Source organism: Leucoraja erinacea, chromosome 37 (assembly GCF_028641065.1).
Source record: "Leucoraja erinacea ecotype New England chromosome 37, Leri_hhj_1, whole genome shotgun sequence".
Classification (NCBI taxonomy): domain Eukaryota; kingdom Metazoa; phylum Chordata; class Chondrichthyes; order Rajiformes; family Rajidae; genus Leucoraja; species Leucoraja erinaceus.
Window position 1 is genome coordinate 5,147,108 of NC_073413.1, and position 22,500 is coordinate 5,169,607.

General features: G+C 48.8%; 1 protein-coding gene across 1 annotated transcript in view; it reads right to left on the bottom strand.

Annotated features, from left to right (window-relative positions):
- cacna1ia (calcium voltage-gated channel subunit alpha1 Ia) overlaps window positions 1–22,500 on the bottom strand; it is a 184,674-nt gene that overhangs the window by 113,673 nt on the left and 48,501 nt on the right. The window contains exon 8 of the mRNA XM_055662956.1: window positions 19,590–19,933. Within this exon, the coding sequence (XP_055518931.1) occupies window positions 19,590–19,933 (344 nt within the window). The remainder of the gene's footprint in view (window positions 1–19,589; window positions 19,934–22,500) is intronic.

Below are 22,500 nucleotides of genomic sequence, written 5' to 3' on the forward strand. Positions count from 1 at the left end.
TTCGGGGCAACATGAGGGGGAACATCTTTACTCAGAGAGTGGTAGCTGTGTGGAATGAGCTTCCAGTGGAAGTGGTGGAGGCAGGTTCGTTTTTATCATTTAAAAATAAATTGGATAGGCATATGGACGGGAAGGGAATGGAGGGTTAAGGTCTGAGTGCAGGTAGATGGGACTAGGTGATAATAAGTGTTCGGCACGGACTAGAAGGGCCGAGATGGCCTGTTTCCATGCTGTAAATGTTATACGGGACGACAGATGGCACAATGGGCTAAGTGTTCGGCTGGCGACCGGAAGGTAGCCGGTTCGAATCCCGCTTGGAGTGCATACTGTCGTTGTGTCCTTGGGGCAAGACACTTCACCCACCTTTGCCTGTGTGTAAATGTAATGTAATTATGTGAAGCACTTTGGGGTCAATGCAAGTTGACTAAAAATGTGCTATATAAATAAGATTATTATTATTATATGGTTATATATCCCAAAGACGTGCGGGTGTTGTAGGTTTATTGGCCCTCTGTGAACTGCCCCGTAGTGGATCGGGAAAGCGGACGAGAAAGTGGGATAACACAGAACTAGTGTGAATGGGGGCGATCGATGGGCCGAAGGGGCTGTTTCCACGCTGTATCTGTGAACAAAGCGAAACTGAATCTGGTGTTTTCAAAGTCAAAAGTGGGCCCAAATTGCCGGCTGGTTGCTACGAGGTGACATCTACAAGAGCTGTTAAAGGAGACAGGTACCAAAAGATGCGGTCAGCTCAGATCCTCACATCAGGCTCAGACACTTTATGGCCTCCCTTAATTGCACCTCTGTCAGTGTTTTGCTTCTGAACAATAACTCATTAGAATCAGTACCAGCAACATCCAGAGGCAGAGCTTCAAACGCTCGCTGTTGAAAAACAGAGATGATAAAAATATTTAGCAGACTTGTCACCTATTTAAGAATGCATTCATTAAATAGCTGATGATGGTCGACAGCCTTTCATACCGTCAGATGCGGGATTTATTTTTGTGTGTGTGTGTGTGTGTTTTTGTTATTCAAATGTAATTACGTATGCTAATACATTTCTCCTCCAACTGAATATTAGTTCATTATTAAAAACCTCCTTGACAACAGGACATTTCCTCCTCTTCAGCCCCCGTCTCCCCGTGCAGCTGGGAGAGCGTCAAAAATACACCAGCTTTCAAGAGTAAATTATCTGCTGCTCTGCATCCGTCTCCAGGCTCTTGAAAAGATCATCAGGTTCTCATAAAATGCTGATTAACCCAACAAAGAGGTTGGCAGCTTCACTATGAATGAGTAATTGCCAGCATAAATTGTAACAAATCCTTTCATATTTGTTTGGCTGCCTCTCCCTCTCCCCCACCCCCCCCCCCCCTCCCCTTCCCTTCTCCCGAGACGGTTCTCGACCCGAAACGTCACCTATTCCTTCGCTCCACAGATGCTGCCTCACCCGCTGAGTTTCTCCAGCATTTTTGTCTCCCTTCGATTTTTTCCAGCATCTGCAGTTCCTTGTTAAACGTTCTATTATGGCCCTGTCCCACGGTACGAGTTCATTCCAAGAGCTCTCCCGAGTTTAAAAAAAAATCAAACTCGGGGTAAGCACGGAGAATGAACGTAGCGGGTACGTCGGAGCTCGGGGACGTCTCTCAGCGGCTCGTAACGCTAACGGCAGGTACTCGGGAAGACTCGCTAACGGCAAGTAAGCTCGGGAAGACTCGTGGAGATTTTTCAAACGTTGAAAAATGTCCACGAGAGCCCCGAGTACCGACGAGCGGCCATTACCGTAAATCTCCGAGTTCGAATCAGGGCAAACTCGGGAGAGAGAGAGCTCTTGGAATGAACTCGTACCGTGGGACAGGGCCATTAGTGTCAGTGGGTTTAGCTTAGCTTGGAGATACTGCGCTGGAAACAGGTCCCATTCGGCCCACTGAGTCCACACCGACCAGTGATCCCTGCACACCGACACTATCCCACACACACCAGGGACAATTTACGATTTTTACCGAAGCTAATTAACCCGCAAACCTGTACGCCTTTTTCTCCGAAGACCCCGGGGAAAACCCACGCAGGTCACGGGGAGAACGTACAAGCCCCGTGCAGACAGCGCCCGTAGTCAGGATCGGATGCGGGTCTCTGGCGCTGTGAGGCAGCGACTCTACCGCTGTGCCACCGTGGCTTTGCCCAGTGAGTGAGTCACCCTAAGGGTGGCACGGTGGTGCAGCAGTAGATTTGCTGCCCCACAGCACCAGAGGTGCGGGTTCAATCCTGACCACGGGCGCTGTCTGTACGGAGTTTGCACGTTCTCCCCGTGATGGCATAGGTTTTCATCCCGGGTGCTCTGGTTTCCTTCCTCACTCCAAAGGCGTACAGGTTTACAGGTTTATAGGCTTCAGTAAACATGTAGGATGGTGCTAGTGTGCAGGGATCGCTGGTCGGCATGGACTGGGTGGGCCGAATGGCCTGTTTCCACGGTGTATCTCCAAACTAAACTCAACCAGGAAAATCAGTAGGTGCCGAGAAAACAGAACATAGAACAGTGCAGATCAAGAACAGGCCCTTCGGCCCACAATGTCCGTGCTGAATCTGATGCCAAGACTATCTCTTACCTACCTGCAGATAATTCATATCCCTCCATTCCCTGCATATCCACGTGCCGGTCCAAAATTCTCTTCGAAGCCACTATCGCATCTGCCTCCACTACCACCCACAACAAAACGAGCAAATGCCAAAAATACTCGGCAATTTAAACAATAATGATTGATGCTGTAAGCATTGAAATTCCCTCCTTAAAACGTATTAATTGGCCCACTTTGCAACCTTTTGTCTTTGAACAACTGTTTGATCATCAGCGCCAATATGCGTCTCAGTATCAGTCTCAGCCAAGTACATATCCATGAACCTGATACAGATCCAATCTCCCTGGTAGAAACAAGGAACCAGATGCTGGTTTATACCAAAGGTCGGCACAGAGTTGCTGGAGTAACTCAGGGACACAGGCAGCATCTCTGGAGAGAAAGGATAGGTGACGTTTCGGGTCGGGACCCTTTCTTCAGGACGTTAAAAAAAACATTGAAGCATTCAAATCTGAAAAAGGATCTTGACTTGAAACGTCACCGATTCCCTCTCTCCAGAGATGCTACCTGGCCCGCTGAGTTATTCCAGCACTTTGTGTCTATCTACAGATCAATCATTACCTGATCTATCTTCTTCTTCTTGCGTGTGGTGTGCACAGCCTAAAGTTGTAGGACAACTTGTTCTATTTGAACTTATTTGATTGTGCATGCCAGGTTGATTGCATTCGTCGAAACAGGGCGGACCAGGTGAAGGTTGCAATCTCCCACCCCCCTCTATGATATTACCTGAGGGAGTATGCAAAATTATACGAGGGTAGATAGTCAGAACCCTCGTCCCAAGATGGAAGAAATCAAAGACTAGAGGGTAGACACAAATGCTGGAGAAACTCAGCGGGTGAGGCAACATCTATGGAGGGAAGGAATAGATGACATTTCGGGTCGAGGCCTTTCTTCAAGAAGGGTCTCGAGACCCGAAACGTCACCCATTTCTTTCGCTCCATAGACGCTGCCTCACCCGCTGAGTTTCTCCAGCTTCTTTTGTCTACCTTCGATTTTTCCAGCATCTGCAGTTCTTTCTTAAAGACTAGAGGGCATGGGTTTTGTGAGGGGGGTGAAGTGTAAAGGAGATGTGCGGGGCAAGTGTTTTACGGAGAGGGTGGTGAGTGCCTGGAATGTGGTGGTGGAGGCAGATGCGATGGTGGCTACTAAGAGAATTTTGGATCGGCACGTGGTTATGGAGGAACAGAGGGATATGGATTAGATAAGCAGGTAGATAAGAGTTGGTCTTGGCATCATGTTCGGCACAGACATTGTGGGCCGAAGGGCCTGTTCTTACACTGTACTATGCTCTATGCTCTATGCTCTATGCAGGGTGTTCATTCAAGCTTAGTTTTCAGCCTGTTCTTGGCAGGAAGATGGCAGCTGCATGGCGTAGGTGGCTACACCCCTGGGGAGGTATAATGGAGGCTGTGAAGGTTCAAAAGCGACATGGAAAGAGATTTGGCACATTTGCCCAATCTGACAAACACGAGACTCCAGCACCAGAGTGTTCAGTAGATTCTTAAAGGGCCTGTCCCACTTGGGCTACATTTGCACGTCATGCAGGTGGTACGCGAAGATTGCGTGAATCCCAACATCCCGGGCGCCCCGCGCGCCCGTGCGTCACTGCTTATGTCACCATGCGCGCATAATGCACGCGTCACGCCTTGCGACGCGTAAATGATGTCACGCAAATGACGGCCAAGTAGGACAGGCCCTTAACAGTGCTCCGAAGAAAGCTCTTGACTGGAGACGTCTCCTATCCATGTTCTCCGGAGACTGCGCCCATCTGCCTGACCCACTGAGTTACTCCAGCACTTTGTGTCTATCTACCGACCAGATGGGCGCGGGAACAGGCCGTTCGGCCCATAATGTCCGTACCAAACATGATGCCAAGTTAAACCAATCCCCCTGCCTGCACGGGATCTGTCTCCCTCCATTCCCTGCAAACCCTTGTGCCCATCTCAAGGTGTTTTAAATGCCACTGTCACATCTGTCCCTGACAACGAGTTCCAGCCACACTCCACCCCCTGTCCCCCCTCCCCCCCCACCTTCAAACGTTCCTGCTTTGGTCTTAAAGCTGTGCCCACTGATCTTTGACGAGACCACGTTTACTGACGGGGAGAGCGGTCGGTGCGGCAGGTAGTGCTGCTGTCTCACAGCCTCAGCCACCCGGGTTCGGTCCTAAGCTCCTGCCTGCATGAAGCTCTTCCTTTGATAACGTGGCCTTTCTCCAGATGCTCACACCTTCCTTCTGTACCCCAAAGACATGTAGGTTGGACAGGCACATGGACGGACAAGGGTTGGAGGGATATGGGACAAACGTGGGCAGGTGGGACTAGTGTGGCTGGGACAACTCTGTCGGGTGGGGCGAGCTGGACCAGAGGGCTGTATGGCTCGATGACTCTAATACTTCCCACTTCTGATTCCCTGCATTCAATTTTGGGGGCGGCACGGTGGAGCAGCAGTAGAGTTGCTGCCTTACAGCGCCAGAGGCCCGGGTTCGATCCCGGACGTATGGAGTTTGTACCTTCTCCCCGTGACCTGCGTGGGTTTTCTCAGGGAACTTCAGCTTCCTCCCACACTCCCACTTCCTCCCACAAAGACGTACAGGTTTGTAAGTTAATTGGTTTGGTAGAAATATTAAAATTGTCCCTAGTGTAGGATAGTGTTAGTGTGCGGGGATCACTGGTCGGTGTAGACTCAAGGGCCTGTTTCCGCGCTGTATCTCTAAACTAAAACTAAATCACTTGGTTTGATGTAATTCGGGGCAGATAGTTCCCCGCTGATTAAATGAATAGAGAAAGATCGACATGACAAAATGGCGGTAGAGCTGTTGCCTCACTGTGCTCCAGAGACCTGGGTTCCATCCTGACTGCGAGTGCTGTCTGTGTGGAGTTTGCACGTTCTCCCCGTGACCACATTTGTTTCCTCCGGGCGCTCCGGTTTCCTCCCACATCCCAAAGATGTGCGGGTTTGTAGGTTAGCATTCCTCCGTGAATTGCCCACTAGTGGGCAGAGAGTGGATAAGCAAGTGGGATAACATGGAACTCGTGCAGACAGACAGTCGATGGTCGGCATGGGCTTGGTGGGCCGAAGGGCCTGTTTCCCTGCTGCCACTTGCAATCAATCAATTTCCCACCTTTCCCCTTTCTCCTTACATCTTCTGAGTCCGTTTGCCAATCAGGAGGGAAAGTTACACATCAAAAAATAGAAACATAGATGCCAGGAGTAGGCCATTCGGCCCTTCGAGCCAGCACCGCCATTCAATATGATCAGGGCAGATCATCCAGAATCAGTACCCCGTTCCTGCTTTCTCCCCCACATCCTTTGATTCCGTTTGCTCCAAGAGCTAAATCTAACTCTCTCTTGAATACATCCAGTGAATTGGTCTCCACTGCCTTCATAGAAACATAGAAACATAGAAATTAGGTGCAGGAGTAGGCCATTCGGCCCTTCGAGCCTGCACCGCCATTCAATATGATCATGGCTGATCATCCAACTCAGTATCCCGTACCTGCCTTCTCTCCATACCCCCTGATCCCCTTAGCCACAAGGACCACATCTAACTCCCTCTTAAATATAGCCAATGAACTGGCCTCAACTACCCTCTGTGGCAGAGAGTTACAGAGATTCACCACTCTCTGTGTGAAAAAAGTTTCACCACCTTCTGTGGTGGAGAATTCCACAGATTGTCAACTCTCTGGGTGAAAAAGTTTTTTCTCATCACAGTCCTAAATGGACAACCCCTTATTCTAAAACTGTGTGACTCCTGGTTTTGGACTCCCCCAACACTGGGGAACATTGTTCCTGCGTCTAGCCTGACCACTTGGACCAGATTTCGTCTCCTGGCCACTTCTACTGCGGGCGCGATGTTTTCCACTTTGCGCACCAGCTCCCCACGGCCACGGGGAGCCCGAGTGTAAATGCAGAGTCTGTTCTGTGGCAAACGTCCACAAGCATGTCAGTTACCCTTCACCATCACAGCCAGCAGATGAGCAAGGTTCCCAGACCATCTGCCTGGATATCTGAACCTGGGCCACTGAGCACACAGAGTGAGTAGGACCAGGAACTAACCCTTTCATTTCCAAAACAGGAATGAACACATCGCCCATTCAGCGGCACAGTGGTGCAGCGGTAGAGTTGCTGGAGACCCGGGTTCGATCCTGACTACGGGTGCTGTCTGTACGCAGTTTGTACGTTCTCATGGAAACATAGAAAATAGGTGCAGGAGGAGGCCATTCGGCCCTTTGAGCCAGCACCGCCATTCATTGTGATCATGGCTGATCATCCCCAATCAATATGGCCTGCCTTCTCCCCATATCCCCTGATTCCACTAGCCCCTATCTATCTGAAACCCCTGTCCCACAGTACGAGTTCATTCGGTACTCGGGGCTCTCGTGGACATTTTTCAACATGTTGAAAAATCTTCACGAGTCTTCCCATGCTTACCTGCTGTTAGCGAGTCTTCCCGAGTACCTGCCGTTAGCGTTACGAGCCGCTAAGAGTCGTCCCCGAGCTCCGACGTACCCGCTACGTTCATTTGTACTCCCTGGCTTTTGACCATGCCTGAGGCTTTGCTTCTGTTTTTGGTGTTTTTGATGTTTCTTTATTTTACATGTCTTTTCCTACTATTTCTTTTGATTGTTATTTTTGGTGTGTATTAACTTTTTTGTCAATGATTAGTGATGTACAGCACTTTGTTGCAGCTATGTTTGTTTTTAAAGTGCTCTATAATTAAAATTATTATTATTGTTATTATTATTCTCCGTGCTTACCCCGAGTTTGATTTTTTTTAAACTCTGGAGTGCTCGTGGAACGAACTCGTACCATTAGACAGGCCCTTAACTTTATCTAACTCTCTAACTCTTAAATCCATCCAGTGAATTGGCCTCCTCTGTGGCAGGGAATTCCACAAATTCACAAATCTCTGGGTGAAAAAGTTTTTAATCACCTCAGTCTTAAATGGCCTCCCCTTTATTCTAAGACTGTGGCCCCTGGTTCTGGACTCGCCCAACATTGGGAACATTTTTCCTGCATCTAGCCTGTCCAGTCCTTTTATAATTTTATATTTCTATAAGATACCCCCTCATCCTTCTAAACTCCAGTGAATACAAGCCTAGTCTTTTCAATGTCCCCGTGACCTGCGTGGGTTTTCTCCTGAGATCGATTCAGTTTCCTCCCACACTCCAAAGACGTGCAGGTTTGTAGGTGAGTGATCACTAGCACTATCCCACACACGAGGGACAGTTTTACAAATTTTACCGAAGCCAATTAACCTACAAACCTGTACGTCTTTGGAGTGTGGGAGGAAACCCGGAGAAAACCCACGCGGTCACAGGGAGAACGTGCCAACTCCGTACAGACAGCACCCCTAGTCGGAATCGAACCTGGGTCTCCGGCATTGCAAGCGCTGTGAGGCAGCTCTACCATCGAGAGCATCCTTACCAACTGCATCACAGTATGATATGGCAACTGCTTTGTCTCCGACCGGAAGGCATTGCAGAGGGTGGTGAAAATTGCCCAACGCATCACCGGTTCCACGCTCCCCTCCATTGAGTCTGTCCAAAGCAAGCGCTGTCTGCGGAGGGCGCTCAGCATCGCCAAAGACTGCTCTCACCCCAACCATGGACTGTTTACCCTCCTACCATCCGGGAGGCACTACAGGTCTCTCCGTTGCCGAACCAGCAGGTCGAGGAACAGCTTCTTTCCGGCGGCCGTCCCTCTACTCAACAAGGCACATCGGTGACGGCGAATCACCACCCCCCCCCCCGGACACTTATTATTATTTATTCAAATCGTTTGCTATGTCGCTCTTCAAGGGAGATGCTAAATGCATTTCGTTGTCTCTGTACTGTACACTGACAATGACAATTAAATTGAATCTGAATCTGAATCTGAATCTGAATCTGAATCTGAATCTACCGCTGCACCACCGTGCCATGCTGACACTTATACACAATACCCCAAATAGACCAAAGGCCTTGACACAAGGTGCTGGAGTAATTAGGTGGGTCAGGCAGCATCTCTGGAGAACATGGGTAGGTGACGTTTTGGGTCGGGACCCTTCGTCTGTTTCAGTTCAGTCCTGTCACAATGGTCCCAACTTCACCTGCATCCACCCACCACTCCCCACCTTTCTTCCGGCTTTCTCCCCCCTAACTACAAGCAGTCTGAAGAAGGGTCCTGACCTGAAACGTCACCTATCCATGTCCTCCAGAGATGCTGCCTGACACGCTGAGTTACTCCAGCACTTTGTGTTTTAAAAAATAAATAAACCAGCATCTGTAGTTCCTCTCATCTGAAGAAGGGTCACGACCTGAAACGTCACCCATTCCTTCTCTCCAGAGATGCTGCCTGTCCCACTGAGTTACTCCAGCTTTTTGTGTCTATCTTCGGTTCAAACCAGCACCTGCAGTTCCTCTTGTCTACATGCCATTCGCCATCTTCTCCGATAGATCTAGGGAGTTGATTTTAAGTTTGTAATCCCTGGATTCTACATGCCGTTAGGGAAATATCCCCTCTGTGTCAATCTCTTCAAGCGCCTTAACTAGTTGTACTGTACAGAGCCCTAGTGAGACCACACCTGGAGTATTGTGTGCAGTTTTGGTCCCCTAATTTGAGGAAGGACATTCTTGCTATTGAAGGAGCCCAGCGTAGGTTTACAAGGTTAATTCCCGGGATGGCGGGAATGTCATATGCTGAGAGAATGGAGCGGCTGGGCTTGTACACTCTGGAGTTTAGAAGGATGAGAGGGGATCTTATTGAAACATATATGATGGTTAAGGGTTTAGACACGCTAGAGGCAGGAAACATGTTCCCGATGTTGGGGGAGTCCAGAACCAGGGGCCACACAGTTTAAGAATAAGGGGTAAGCCATTTAGAATGGAGACGAGGAAACACTTTTTCTCACAGAGAGTTGTGAGTCTGTGGAATTCTCTGCCTCAGAGGCCGGTTCTCTGGATGCTTTCAAGAGAGAGCTAGATAGCGGAGTCAGGGGATATGGGGAGAAGGCAGGAACGGGGTACTGATTGGGGATGATCAGCCATGATCACATTGAATGGCGGTGCTGGCTCGAAGGGCTGAATGGCCTACTCCTGCACCTATTGTCTAGTATCTATTGTCTATTGCATCTACAAGCACACAATTAAAGTAGAAGGAATTGTTTTAACAGGGAATGGGCGTCTTTGGGTCGAGACCCGAAACATCAAGGGCCTGCCCCACTTAGTGATTTTTTAGGCGACAGCCGGCGTCATATCAGGGTCGCCAAAAGATTTTGAACATTCCAAAATCCAGCGGCGACAAAATATACGTTGCGACACTTGAAAAAACCGCGCGTCATTACGTCATCGCGCCGCGACTTTAGCGGTGACCTGATACGTCAGTCACTGATGCCGGCGGTCGCCGAAAAGATTGCCAAGTGGGACAGGCCCTTCACCCTTTCCTTCTCTCCAGAGACCCTGCCTGTCCCGCTGAGTTACTCCAGCATTTTGCGTCGTTCGGCGGTTTTAACCAGCACCTGCAGATCCTTTCCACGCAAGGGGTGTCTGCGTTCAGTCGCGGCCTCTCCCTCTTCTCCCGCGAGCAGTCGGCAGACACGCAAAGTGGCCGCGAGGCAGTGAATGAGTCGGGGTGATAAAGAGCAACCACAAATGAGCTGAAGTGTGAGCACGGCACCAGCAGATTATTCACTCATTAACTTTGCAAGTTCTCAAGGTGTCAAACAACATCTCCACGGTGGCCCAGAGCTTCCCGCATGTTTCCCCGCAACGAGAGCGCGGCAGACTGCAGTACGGGGGCAGAGTTGCTGACTCACGGCGCCAGGGACCCGGGTTCCATCCTGACCATGGATGCTGTCAGTACGGAGTTTGCACGTTCTCGCCGTGACTGCATCCGTGACTCCCACACTCCAAAGACCAACAGGGTTGTAGGTTAATTGGCTTCGGTAATTTGTAGAATTGTCCTTAGTGTGTGTAGGATAGTGCTAGTGTGTGGGGTCGGCACGGACTCGGTGGGCCGAAGGGCCTGTTTCCACTCTGTATCTCTAAAATAAAGACTAGACACACTGACTGAGTTTTTCTTAGACCCACAATTGGCTTTGTTAAGTTGTATAATTGTCCGTAGTGTGTGTAGGACAGTGCCAGTGTACGGGGTGATCGCTGGTCGGCACGGACTCGGTGGGCCGAAGGGCCTGTTTCCGCACTGCATCTCCACGATGAAGTCTAAAGTCAGGAGACTAGCTGGGTTTCTCAGAGACCCAGTATAGATGCGATGGGCCGAATGGCTTCCTCCACCCACATTTACCATTCTGTGACCCTGAAGACAAAAGGCTTTGGCTGTTTGTTTAACAATAGACAATAGACAATAGGTGCAGGAGTAGGCCATTCGGCCCTTCAAGCCAGCACCGCCATTCACAGTGATCATGGCTGATCATCCCCAATCAGTACCCCGTTCCTGCCTCCTCTCCATCTCTCTTGACTCCACTATCTTTAAGAGCACTATCTAACTCTCTTGAAAGTATCCAGTGAATTGGCCTCCACTGGCTTCTGAGGCAGAGAATTCCACAGACTCACAACTCTCTGGGTGAAAAAGTTTTTTCCTCATCTCCGTTCTAAATAGCCTACCCCTTATTCTTAAACTGTGGCCCCTGGTTCTGGACTCCCCCTTTGCTCCTATACTCAAATCTTCTTGTTTTGAAGGCCAACATGCCATTAGCTTTCTTCACTGCCTTCTGTACCTGATGCTTACTTTCAGTGACTGCTGAACAAGGACCCCCAGATCTTGTTGTACTCCCCTTTTCCTAATTTGACACCATTCAGATAATAATCTGCCTTCCTGTTCTTGCCACCAAAGTGGATAACCTCATATTTTTCCACATTAAACTGCATCTGCCATGCATCTGCCCACTCACCCAACCTATCCAAGACACCCTGCATCTTCATAGCATCCTCCTCACAGTTCACACTGCCACCCAGCGTTGTGAACTCTGCAAATTTGCTAATGTTACTTTTAATCCCTTTATCTAAATCATTAATGTATATTGTAAATAGCTGTGGTCCCAGCACCAAGCCTTGCGATACCCTGCTAGTCACTGCCTGCCATTCTGAAAGGGACCCGTTAATCCCTACTCTTTGTTTCCTGTCCGACAACCAATTTTCTATCCATGTCAGTACCCTACCCCCAATACCATGTGCTCTAATTTTGCTCACTAATCTCCTATGTGGGACCTTATCAAAGCCTTTCTGAAAGTCCAGATGCACTCCATCCACTGGCTCGCCCTTGTTTAAGAAGGAACTGCAGATGCTGGAAAATGGAAGGTAGACAAAAATTCTGGAGAAACTCAGCGGGTGAGGTAGCATCTATGCAGCGAAGAAAATAGGCAAAGTTTTGGGTCGAAACCCTTCTTCAGATTAATGTGAGGGTGGGGCTGGGTGGGGGGGGGAAATGGACTCCCTTGTCCATTTTCCTAGTTACATAAACAATTCCAGAAGATTAGTCAAGCTTGATTTCCCCTTCGTAAATCCATGCTGACTCGGACCGATCCTGCTACTGCTATCCAAATGTGCCGCTATTTAAAATCTTTTATGATTAATTCCAGCATCTTCCCCACCGCCGATGTTCGGCTAACTGGTCTATAATTCCCTGTTTTCCCCCTTCCCTCTTTTCTTAAAAAGTGGGATAACATTGGACTCGAGGACATCTATGGTTCAGCAAACAATAACCATCCTGAGCTCCTGAAATAATATCATGGCTTGGCATTTACATCTGAGCGGTTCCCTAGCCATGTTAAACACAGTCCAGGGGAGGATAAAGAGCAGTGCCATTGATTTTGTCCTGCTCCACTCACTGCCTGCTTTGAGCGCATATTGCCTCAAGAGAGAGAGCAAACTTATGAAACAAACAAAAATAAATGCCCCCTTAAATGTCAGGGCCCTGGAAGACGGTTTAAGATAGTGAAGCGAGCTGGTTCAATCACCCATTGATCATTTCTGTACCTAAGGAACAGGCACTGGGTCTAGCTGAGTTCCCACACACACACACACACACGCTCCTTGGCTCCCACTGATTACCACATCCCAGTTCCAGTTGATCACTCTCTCTCTCTGGTTCACTCTCCCCGGCTACTGCCTGCTTTCACCTCTCTAACGCCACAGGAAAGGCTTGTGTAACGAAAGCCTGGCCCCGCACCAGCTTATTAGCTGCGAAACTCTCACCTCTGCCTCCGAGCCCATGTACTCCCTGTCTGTCACCAATCTTTTCCTGAAATAAATCTAAGCTTTTCGAAAACTCTCCCATTTGCCTGCTCCTTTATGGTATATGCACACACTGATCTGTTCTGTACTTATGGCTACAATATTCTGTCGTGCTGCAGCAAGCAAGAATTTCATTGTCCTATCTGGGACACATAACAATAAACTCTCTTGACTTGCCTTGACTCCTTTTCTACTCGTTGACTGGGACTGCTCAGTTGATGGGTGACGTTTCGGATCAGGACCCTTCCTTAGACAGTTTAGTTTAGTTTGGAGAATCAGCGTGGTAACCGAGTCCGTGCCAACCAGCGATCCCCGCACCAGCGTCATCCTTCACCCAGAGAGTTGTGAATCTGTGGAATTCACTGCCTCAGAAGGCAGTGGAGGCTGATTCACTGGAGGTTTTCAAGAGCTAGTTAGATTTATCTCTTAGGGATAACGGAATCAAGGGATATGGGGGAAAAGCAGGAACGGGGTACTGATTTTGGATGATCAGCCATGAACATATTGAATGGCGGTGCTGGTTTGAAGGGGCCGAATGGTTTACGCCTGCACATATTTTCTATGTTTCCATGTTTCTAAGTGTTATTGTATGTGCTTCCGCCATCTCAATGGCAGTGCGTTCCAAATGCCGACCACTCTCTACTTGAAAAAAACCTGCCTCGTCGATCTCCTTCAAACCTTCCACATCTCACCTCAAATCTTTGCAGTGCCATATTTGATATTTCCATCCTGGTGAAAAAGGCTCTGGCCATCTACAATTGCGCAGTGGTAGAGTTACTGCCTCGCAGTGCCAGAGGCCCGGGTTCGATCCTGACTATGGGTGCCGTCTGTACGGAGTTTGTACGTCCTCCTCGTCACCCACGTGCATTTTCTCCGGGATCTTCGATCTCCTCCTGCACTCCAAAGACGTTCAGGTTTGTAGCTTACTTGGCTTGGTGTAAGTGAGAATTGCCCCTAGTGTGATAATAGACAATAGGTGCAGGAGTAGGCCATTCGGCCCCTGCGAGCCAGCACCGCCATTCACTATGATCATCCACAATCAGCACCCTGTTCCTGCCTTCACTTCACTCCTCTATCTTTAAGAGATCTATCTAACTCTCTCTCTGCAGTGAATCGGCCTCCACTGCCTTTTGGGCAGAGACTTCCACCGATTCCCACCTCTCTGGGTGAAGGATAACGCTGGTGCGAGGATCGCTGGTTGGCACGGACTCGGAAAACGTTTTTCTTATCTCAGTCCAAAACGACCGACCCCTTATTCTTAAACTGTGTGACCTCCTGGTTCTGGACTCAGACAGGAACATGGACAGGCAGGAGGGAATAGAGGGAGATAGATCACGTGCAGGTAGATGGGTTCAGTTTCAATTGGCATCATGGCTAGCACTGACCATTGTGGGCCGAAGAGCCCGCTCCTGTACTGTTCTACGTTCTACTATGTAATCAAAGTGTTGTTTGTGGAACCTTGCGATGTGGTGCAAATCTTACATTGCAGCAGCAACTAGACTTCTAAAATATTTACGTGCAGTGAAGGAACTGCAGGTGCTGGTTTACACCGAAGATAGACACAAAAAGCTGGAGTAACTCAGCGAGTCAGGCAGCATCTCTGGAGAAACAGAATGGGTGACGATTCAGGTCGAGACCCTTCTTCAGACTGAGAGTCCAGGGAGAGGGAAACGAGAGACACGAAACGGTGCACAGAACAAATAAATAAACGATACGCAAAAGGACAAATCAAAGCATGGCAGCAATATATTTTACGTCATTGGACTATATTAACTGGAGTTTATTTTGCCCTAATCATTATTCCCTTTATCGTGTATCTTTACACTGTGGACGGCTCAATTGTAATTGTGTATAGTCTTTCCGCTGACTGGAGCACGGAACAACAAAGCTTTTCACTGTACCTCGGTCTTTATTTAGACACATGTGTCTTTATTTATGACAAACCCCTTTTTTTCCTACACTCCATAGATGCTGCTGCACCCGCTGAGTTTCTCCAGCACTTTTGTCTACCAAGCCTCTGTGAAATTTTGGCACGTAAGATTGAATCAAAGGAACAGTTGCAGGAGGCCAATCAGCCCATGGATCACTGCGCGTTTTGGTTTAGAGATCCCGTCCGCATCTCCCCCCTGCTCGGACCCCCCGCAGACCTTCAAATTATTTTCTCCTCCTACGTATAAAATTCCATTTTGAAAACCCTGATTGCATCCATCGCCCCCTCAGGCAGTGAATTCCAGATCAGAACAGGAGTGAGTGTAAAAATGATTTTCTTCACGCCTCCTGTGTGTCCATTGCCCAGAATTTATAATCTGACCTCTGGCCATAATCTGCTGTTGGATCCAGCTCTATTTTATCTTAATCAGCCAAGAAGTTGCACATTGAGTCATGTTTAAGAAAGAACTGCAGATGCTGGAAAAATCGAAGGTAGACAAAAATGCTGGAGAAACTCAGCGGGTGAGGCAGCATCTATGGAGCGAAGGAATAGGTGATGTTTCAGGTGTGTGGAGGGGGGGGGGGGGGGGGGGGGGGGGGGGGAGGGGGAGAAGAAGAAAGGAAGAGGCGGAGACGGGGGGGTGTGGGGGGGCTGGGAAGGGGAGGGGAAGGATGGAGAAAGCAGGGACTACCTGAGATTGGAAGTCAATGTTCATACCACTGGGGTGTAAACTGCCCAAGCGAAATATGAGGTGCAGCTCCTCCAATTTGCGGTGGTCCTCACTCTGGCCATGGAGGAGGCCCGGGACAGAAAGGCCGGATTCGGAATGGGAGGGGGAGTTGAAGTGCACATAGAGTCATAGTCATTGAGCCATACGGTCCTACAGTGTCCTTCAGCCCAACTAGCCTACACTGACCAACATGTCCCATCTACACTAGTCCCACCTGCCTGCATTTGGCCCACATCCCACTAAACATGCCCTATCCATGCACCTGTCTAACTGTTTCTAAAACGTTGTGATAGTCCCAGCCTCAACTACCTCCTCCGGCAGCTTGTTCCATACACTCATCACCCTGGGTGTGAAAAAGTTACCCCTTTCAGATGCCTATGAAATCTTTCCCCCTTCACCTTGAACCTGTGTCCTCTGGTCCTCGATTCCCCCATACTCTGGGCAAGAGACTGTGCATCTACCCGATCTATTCCTCTCAAGGTTCATTCTCCGCGTAGCACTGAGGAACAATCTCCTTGCGGATCTGTAGGACATGATGTTCTCGGAGCAGCAGAGATTGGCACCGCATGACTCATGGAAGATCAGGCTGAATTGCATCAGTCTGACTCACGAGCTGGAAGCTAAGAATATTGGCGATGCTTAAAGCAGCCCAGGAACTCCTGCGATGAATCCTTGCCACATCACAATATCATCAGCTGGGAAGATAGACACAAAGAGCTGGAGTAACTCAGCGGGTCGGGCAGCATCTGTGGAGAATGGGGATAGGTGACGTTTCGGGTCGAGACCCTTCTTCAGACTGAGAGTCAGAGAAAACAAACGTTTAAGAAACTGTTAGACAGGTACATGGATTGGACGTGTTTAGAGGGATACGGGCCAAACGCAGGCAGGTGGGACCAGTGTAGATGGGACATGTTGGTCAGCATGAGCTAGTTGGGCCGAAGAACCCGTTTCAACGCTGTCAGCTTTATTTCCTCCCTGACTCTCAGTCTGAAGAAGGGTCAAGACTTGAAACGTCACCTATTCCTTCACTCCATAGATGCTGCCTAACCCGCTGAGTTTCTCCAGCATTTTTGCCTGGAGTGGCCGGGGTGAGACTGGTCTGACGAATTCATTTCGTTGTCTCAAATTGAGACAATGACAATAAGTTTGAATACAATACAATACAAAAGAAGGGTCTTGACCTGAAACATCACCCATTCCTTCGCTCCATAGATGCTGCCTCACCCGCTGAGTTTCTCCAGCATTTTTGTTTACCTCGGACTCTCTTTAATGAGTCTTTACTGGCCCTTATCTTGCAAGACACGTTATCCCCTTTCTCCTGTATCTGTACACTGTGGACGGCTTGATTGTAATCATGTATAGTCTCTCCACTGACTGGATAGCGCGCAACAAAAAAATATTTCACTGCACCTCGGCACACGTGACAATAGATGAAACTAAACAAAATTAAAGTGAACAATGACCTTGCCCAAGTTGCTCAACTTTTCAACAAGACAATTCTCCCATCCCGGGGAATTAACTTAGTGACATGTAAACGCTGCCTCCAATGTAAGCATTTCCCTCCTTTAATAAGGAGAACAGACTCCACGTGTGGTCTCAACAACACTCTGTGCGGTTACATCAATGCGATCTCACACCTCTGCTTCATTGCCTTTGTAGTAAAGGCCTCCATCGATTTGCCTTCAAAAGGCGCAAAGTGCCAGAGTAATGCCCCTGTCCCACTTAGGAAACCTGAACGGAAACCTCTGGAGACTTTGCTCCCCACCCAAGGTTTCCATGCGGTTCCCGGAGGTTTTTTGTCAGTCTCCCTTCCTGCTTCCACTACCTGCAACCTCCGGCAACCACCTGCAACCTCCAGGAACTGCATGGAAACCTTGGGTGGGGCGCAAAGTCTCCAGAGGTTTCCGTTCAGGTTTCCTAAGTGGGACAGGGGCATAAGGAATACAGTCCTCGCCTGCTCAACCTCTCCCTGTAGCACAGGCCCTCAAGTCCTGGCAACACCCTTGTAAATCTTTGTGTTCTGCAACTGTAACTATCGTAATATAGTCATCTTAGTTGGCCCCCTGCAGTCACGGCTGACCATGGGTGGCTCCAGGGTGCTATTCCCTATATGGAGGACGCCTGTGCGTGACTTTGTTTAACGTGGGGAGACTGGTGCACAGACAGCCACCCCACGGTCCTTGACAGATCTGGGTCAGGATCCAGTAGCATGGAATCCAAGACGACCGGAGACCCTTTTCTGCCCAGCCGTCGTGACGCTCCACTAAGGTCAGCCATCGTCCTCCACCTGTTCCACCGTTGAGGTCTTGGTTGGATTGCTCTTTGTCAGAGACCTCCCCCTCGACCTTACTGCCATGGGTGGCCCTACCAGCAGCATAGCTCCAGACGGCATCGCTCTCAGGATCTCAGGTCCACACAAGCTTCTCCACCACGACAAGGTGACAGTCCACAGAGAAGTACATTGTAATATTGTAAATAGTATTGTAAAGTCATATACCACTTATACTTGTTATATTATATTGTAAAGTCTTATACCAAAGCCCTCTTCTTTTCCATAACTGTACATTTAGTTTAGTTCAGTGTCGTTTAGAGATACAGCACGGAAACAGGCCCTGAGACCCACCAAGTCCGTACCATCCAGGAAATGGCTGGGGGTCGGCACAGGAACGGGAGAGAGGGCAGTGGATGTCACTTAAGTTTGGACAATTCCATATTCATACGGTGCAGGAGAGAACTGCAGATGCTGGTTTACACTGAAGCTGGGCAATAGAATGGGTGACATCACCCATCCCTTCTCTCCAGAGACGCTGCCTGTCCCGCTGAGTTACTCCAACGTTTTGTGTCTATCGTCGGTTTAAACCAGCATCTGCAGTTCCTTCCCACACAAAAGGCTCAGTGGCCCTGTCCATGGTGCTGAATAAACTCAACATGCCTTTTACATTGAATCTGAAACAGGATCCCAACCTGAAACATTGTGTCCATTTACCTCCACATGTGACTCCCGCGTTTCCTTCATATCCCCCCCCCTCCCCCCTGCCTGCTTGCACCTATTTCTCCCATCCCCCTCCCCTTCCACGTATATCCTTTCCTCTGGCTTCACCGAATGCATCTCTTCAATCCTCCAGTCTCACACCTTCAGTCTAACCATCGCTGGCCTTTGTCCACCCATCTTCCTAGCGAGGAACCCCCTGACTGGTATCAGTTTATTCCCTGACAGGCTTTGTCCTGCCCCCCTCTTCCCCCTCTCTCCCCCCCAGCTTTCTCAGCCCCCCCCCCCCCTTCCCCCCCCCCACTCCCCCCCCCCCTGACCAAAATTTTACCTCATTCCAGCGACACCCCCCCCCCTGAGAAGCACTTTCCTTTTTGTTTTGTAAACCAGCGTTTGCAGTTCCTTGCATCCCTGGAGATGACACAGCGTGGAGATGGGCCTTTTGGTCCACCCACCGCGGGTCACATGGAGAAGGGACAAACTCCGCAAGGGACAGCACCCGCAGCAGGAGGACCCGAGGTTAGGATTGAACTTAAAAAGGCACAAAGTGCCGGAGTAATGCCCCTGTCCCACTTAGGACAGATCAGCAAAACTGTTTGATCTACAATTCAGACCCCTCTGTCTGAGAGCATTCTGCAGTTTCGGCCCATTGATACAATATTCTGTGTCGGAAGAAACAGAGGCTGGTTGAAACCGTAGGCACAAAAGGCTAGAGCAAAGCAGCGGGTGAGACAGCATCTCTGGAGAAAAGGAACAGGTGATGTTTCTGGTCCTTGGTTCTTGGTTTCTTGGTTTCTTGGTCCTCCAAAATATTCCAAATGGAATTTAAACTGGAGGTGGTGGAGGGAGGGCTTAAGCCAGGAAGGGTTATTGGGAAGAAAGAGCTACTTTAAATGTAGTTGCATCTGGTTGGGTAACTATAGTTGGGTGGAGATTATTCCATGCTTTAATTGTGCGGGGGAAGAACTAATTGCTGTACACATCTGTCTTTGTAGCTGGGATCACAAATTGGATCGCTGGATGCGTGAATCTCACGCTGGATGTGTGAGAGTTGGCCGCGCTGTCATTAACGTGGTACCTGCTCATGGTGCTCGATGCCCATGCTGATGGTGTTGATCAGTATGGCGATCATGATCCCCCGGTTGAAGTACTTGCTCTCCACGATGTTGGTCAGCTTGCTCCGCACCTCCGTCCACAGGTCCACGCACCAGTTCTCCTCGTCCTCCTTCTCCGGCTCTGCGTCCTTCGCCGGCTCAGGCTCCCCCGCCTCGGTTACCGCCAGGCCTGAGGTGTTGCTAGGGGGGGCCTGCTCGCTGCTGTTGCATTCTGGGCAATGGCTGGGGTCGGAGGTCAAGGTCAGGGCGATGGGCTGGACAATGGCATGCGGCGTGTACTCCAAGCTCTCTGTTATGTGATAGTGCCCTGAAATAAAACAGTGAGAGAAAGTGATACGAGGGAAACATAGAAACACAGAAACGTTTGCAGGAGTAGGCCATTCGGCCCATCGAGCCTGCACCGCCATTCAATATGATCAAGGCTGATCATCCAACTCAGTATCCTGTACCTGCCTTCTCTCCATACCCCCTGATCCCTTTAGCCACAAGGGCCACATCTAACTTCCTCTTAAATATAGCCAATGAACTGTGGCCTCAACTACCTTCTGTGGCAGAGAATTCCACAGATTCACCACTCTCTGCGTGAAAAATGTATTTCTCATCTCGGTCCGAAAAGATTTCCCCTTTATCCTTAAACTGTGACCCCTAGTTCTGGACTTCCCCAGCATCGGGAACAATATTCCTGCATCTAGCCTGTCCAACCCCTTAAGAATTTTGTAAGTTTCTATAAGATCCCCCCTCCCACGATCAGCAACATACTGTAGAATTGGGATGACTTGTTGTACAAGACGTTGGTGAGGCAACATTTGTTGAGCCGGGCTCAGATTTTGGTCGCCCGTTTTTTTAATCCTGAACTCGTTACCTTCTTGCACTCATGTTTCCGAATTAGTTAATGTAAACATGGGAGGCTTTTTATAGTGAGAAAAAACTACAAGTAATCATTTTTACCGTGTGATGATTTTTCCACAGTCGTTGTTGGCTCGGGAATAACTCGGGAGAGGAACTTGGTACATCGCGGAAATGAGAAGTAAACGGCAAACTTAGACATAGATTCAGATTCAACTTTAATTATCATTGTCAGTGTACAGTACAGAGACAACGAAATACATAAACACTCCTCCTAATAGATAAACAAAACCAATTCTTAACGAGTTGGTCTCCATTTATTGATTTCTTGGATTCATGTGGTGCAAAAGTATTGTAAAAATTAAATGTTTCAGGTATGGGTGAAAGATGATCAACAATAATAAAAACGCATCTCCTTGCGTCTATTTGATAATCTCCCCCCTGCTCTCTTTTCTTGCTTATCTCTTTTCCTTTTTATATCTACACACACTGCACTTTTCCCTATTCATTACTATCTCCCCCTTTTTTTTCTTATTCCTCTCTTTAAAAAATAAAAAATGAAGTTGTACAGAGTGTATTCTGTTAACATATATTAGGCACCTGTAAAAAGGTACCACTGTATTGTACTTACTTCTAATAAAATATATATATTCTTTAAAAGACATAAACGTGGGAACTTGTTTAAACTCGTGAGCATAAACTTGGAATCTCGTAGACAACCACCAGTTTCATTTTTTCTTTAACTCGGGATAACTTGTGGGTGGACTCGTACCGTGGGCCAGGGCTATTACTCAGCGGGACAGGCAAAATGTCCCAGAGATGCCGCCTGTCCCGCTGAGTTACACCAGCCTTTTGCGTCTATCTTCGGTTTAAACCAGCCACCTGCAGTTCTTTCCCCACACACAGGAAGGATATCGTTCAGCTGGAAAGAGTGCGGGGGAACGTTTTTGCCAGGATGTTGTTGCGGGTGAGGCTCAGCTGGGAACGCTGTTGCCTCACGGCGCCAGATACCCCGTGTTCGATACTGACGTCGGGTGCTGTCTGCGTGGAGTTTGCACTACCTCCCTTTGTGTGGGTTTCCCCCGGGTGCTGTGTTCTCGGTCTCCACCCACATCCCAAAGTCGTGCGGGTTTGTCGGTCAATTGGCCCTCTGTAAATTGCTCCTGGTCTGTAGGCTGCGTCACAGAGAGGGTGGGGGTATATGGAACGAGCTGCCAGAGGTGGGTAGTTTAAATATTCAAATTCATTTAAAAATCATTTGTTTAAGAAGGAACTGCAGATGCTGGAAAATCGAAGGTAGACAAAAGTGCTGGAGAAACTCAGCGGGTGCAGCAGCATCTCTGGAGCGAAGGAAATAGGCAACGTTTCGGCACGAAACGTTGCCTATTTCCTTCGCTCCATAGATGCTGCTGCACCCGCTGAGTTTCTCCAGCACTTTTGTCTACCTTTAAAATTCATTTGGACAGGTACATGGATAAGAAAGGTTTAGAGGGATATGGACCAAATGGAGGCAGGTGAGACTAGAATGGATTGGGCAACTTGGTCAACATGGGCGTCGGGCTGAAGGGCCTGTTTCCGCGCTATATGACTCTATGACTCGACTGAGCCTGGTGGACAGAATGAATGGACTGGAGGGATGCCTGGATTCCATCCAAGGCTAGGTTATAAGTAATGTTTGTGCAAATGTTTAGAGATACATCATAGAAACAGGCCCTTTGGCCCACCGAGTCTATACTGACCATCGATCACCTGTTCACACACTAGTTCTATCTTATCCCACTTTTTCATCCAATCCCTAGATACAAGGTGCAATTTGCAGAGGACCAATCAACCTATAAACTCGCGTGTATTTAGGATGTGGGACCCGGAGGAAAACCACACGGTCACGGGGAGAACGTGCAAACTCCACACAGCCAGCACCCGTCGGGCAATTTCCGACGTCCACATTTACCACTCTGTACATTGAAACATATAAGATTGTATACGGTTATTAAGGGCTTGGACACGCTAGAGGCAGGAAACATGTTC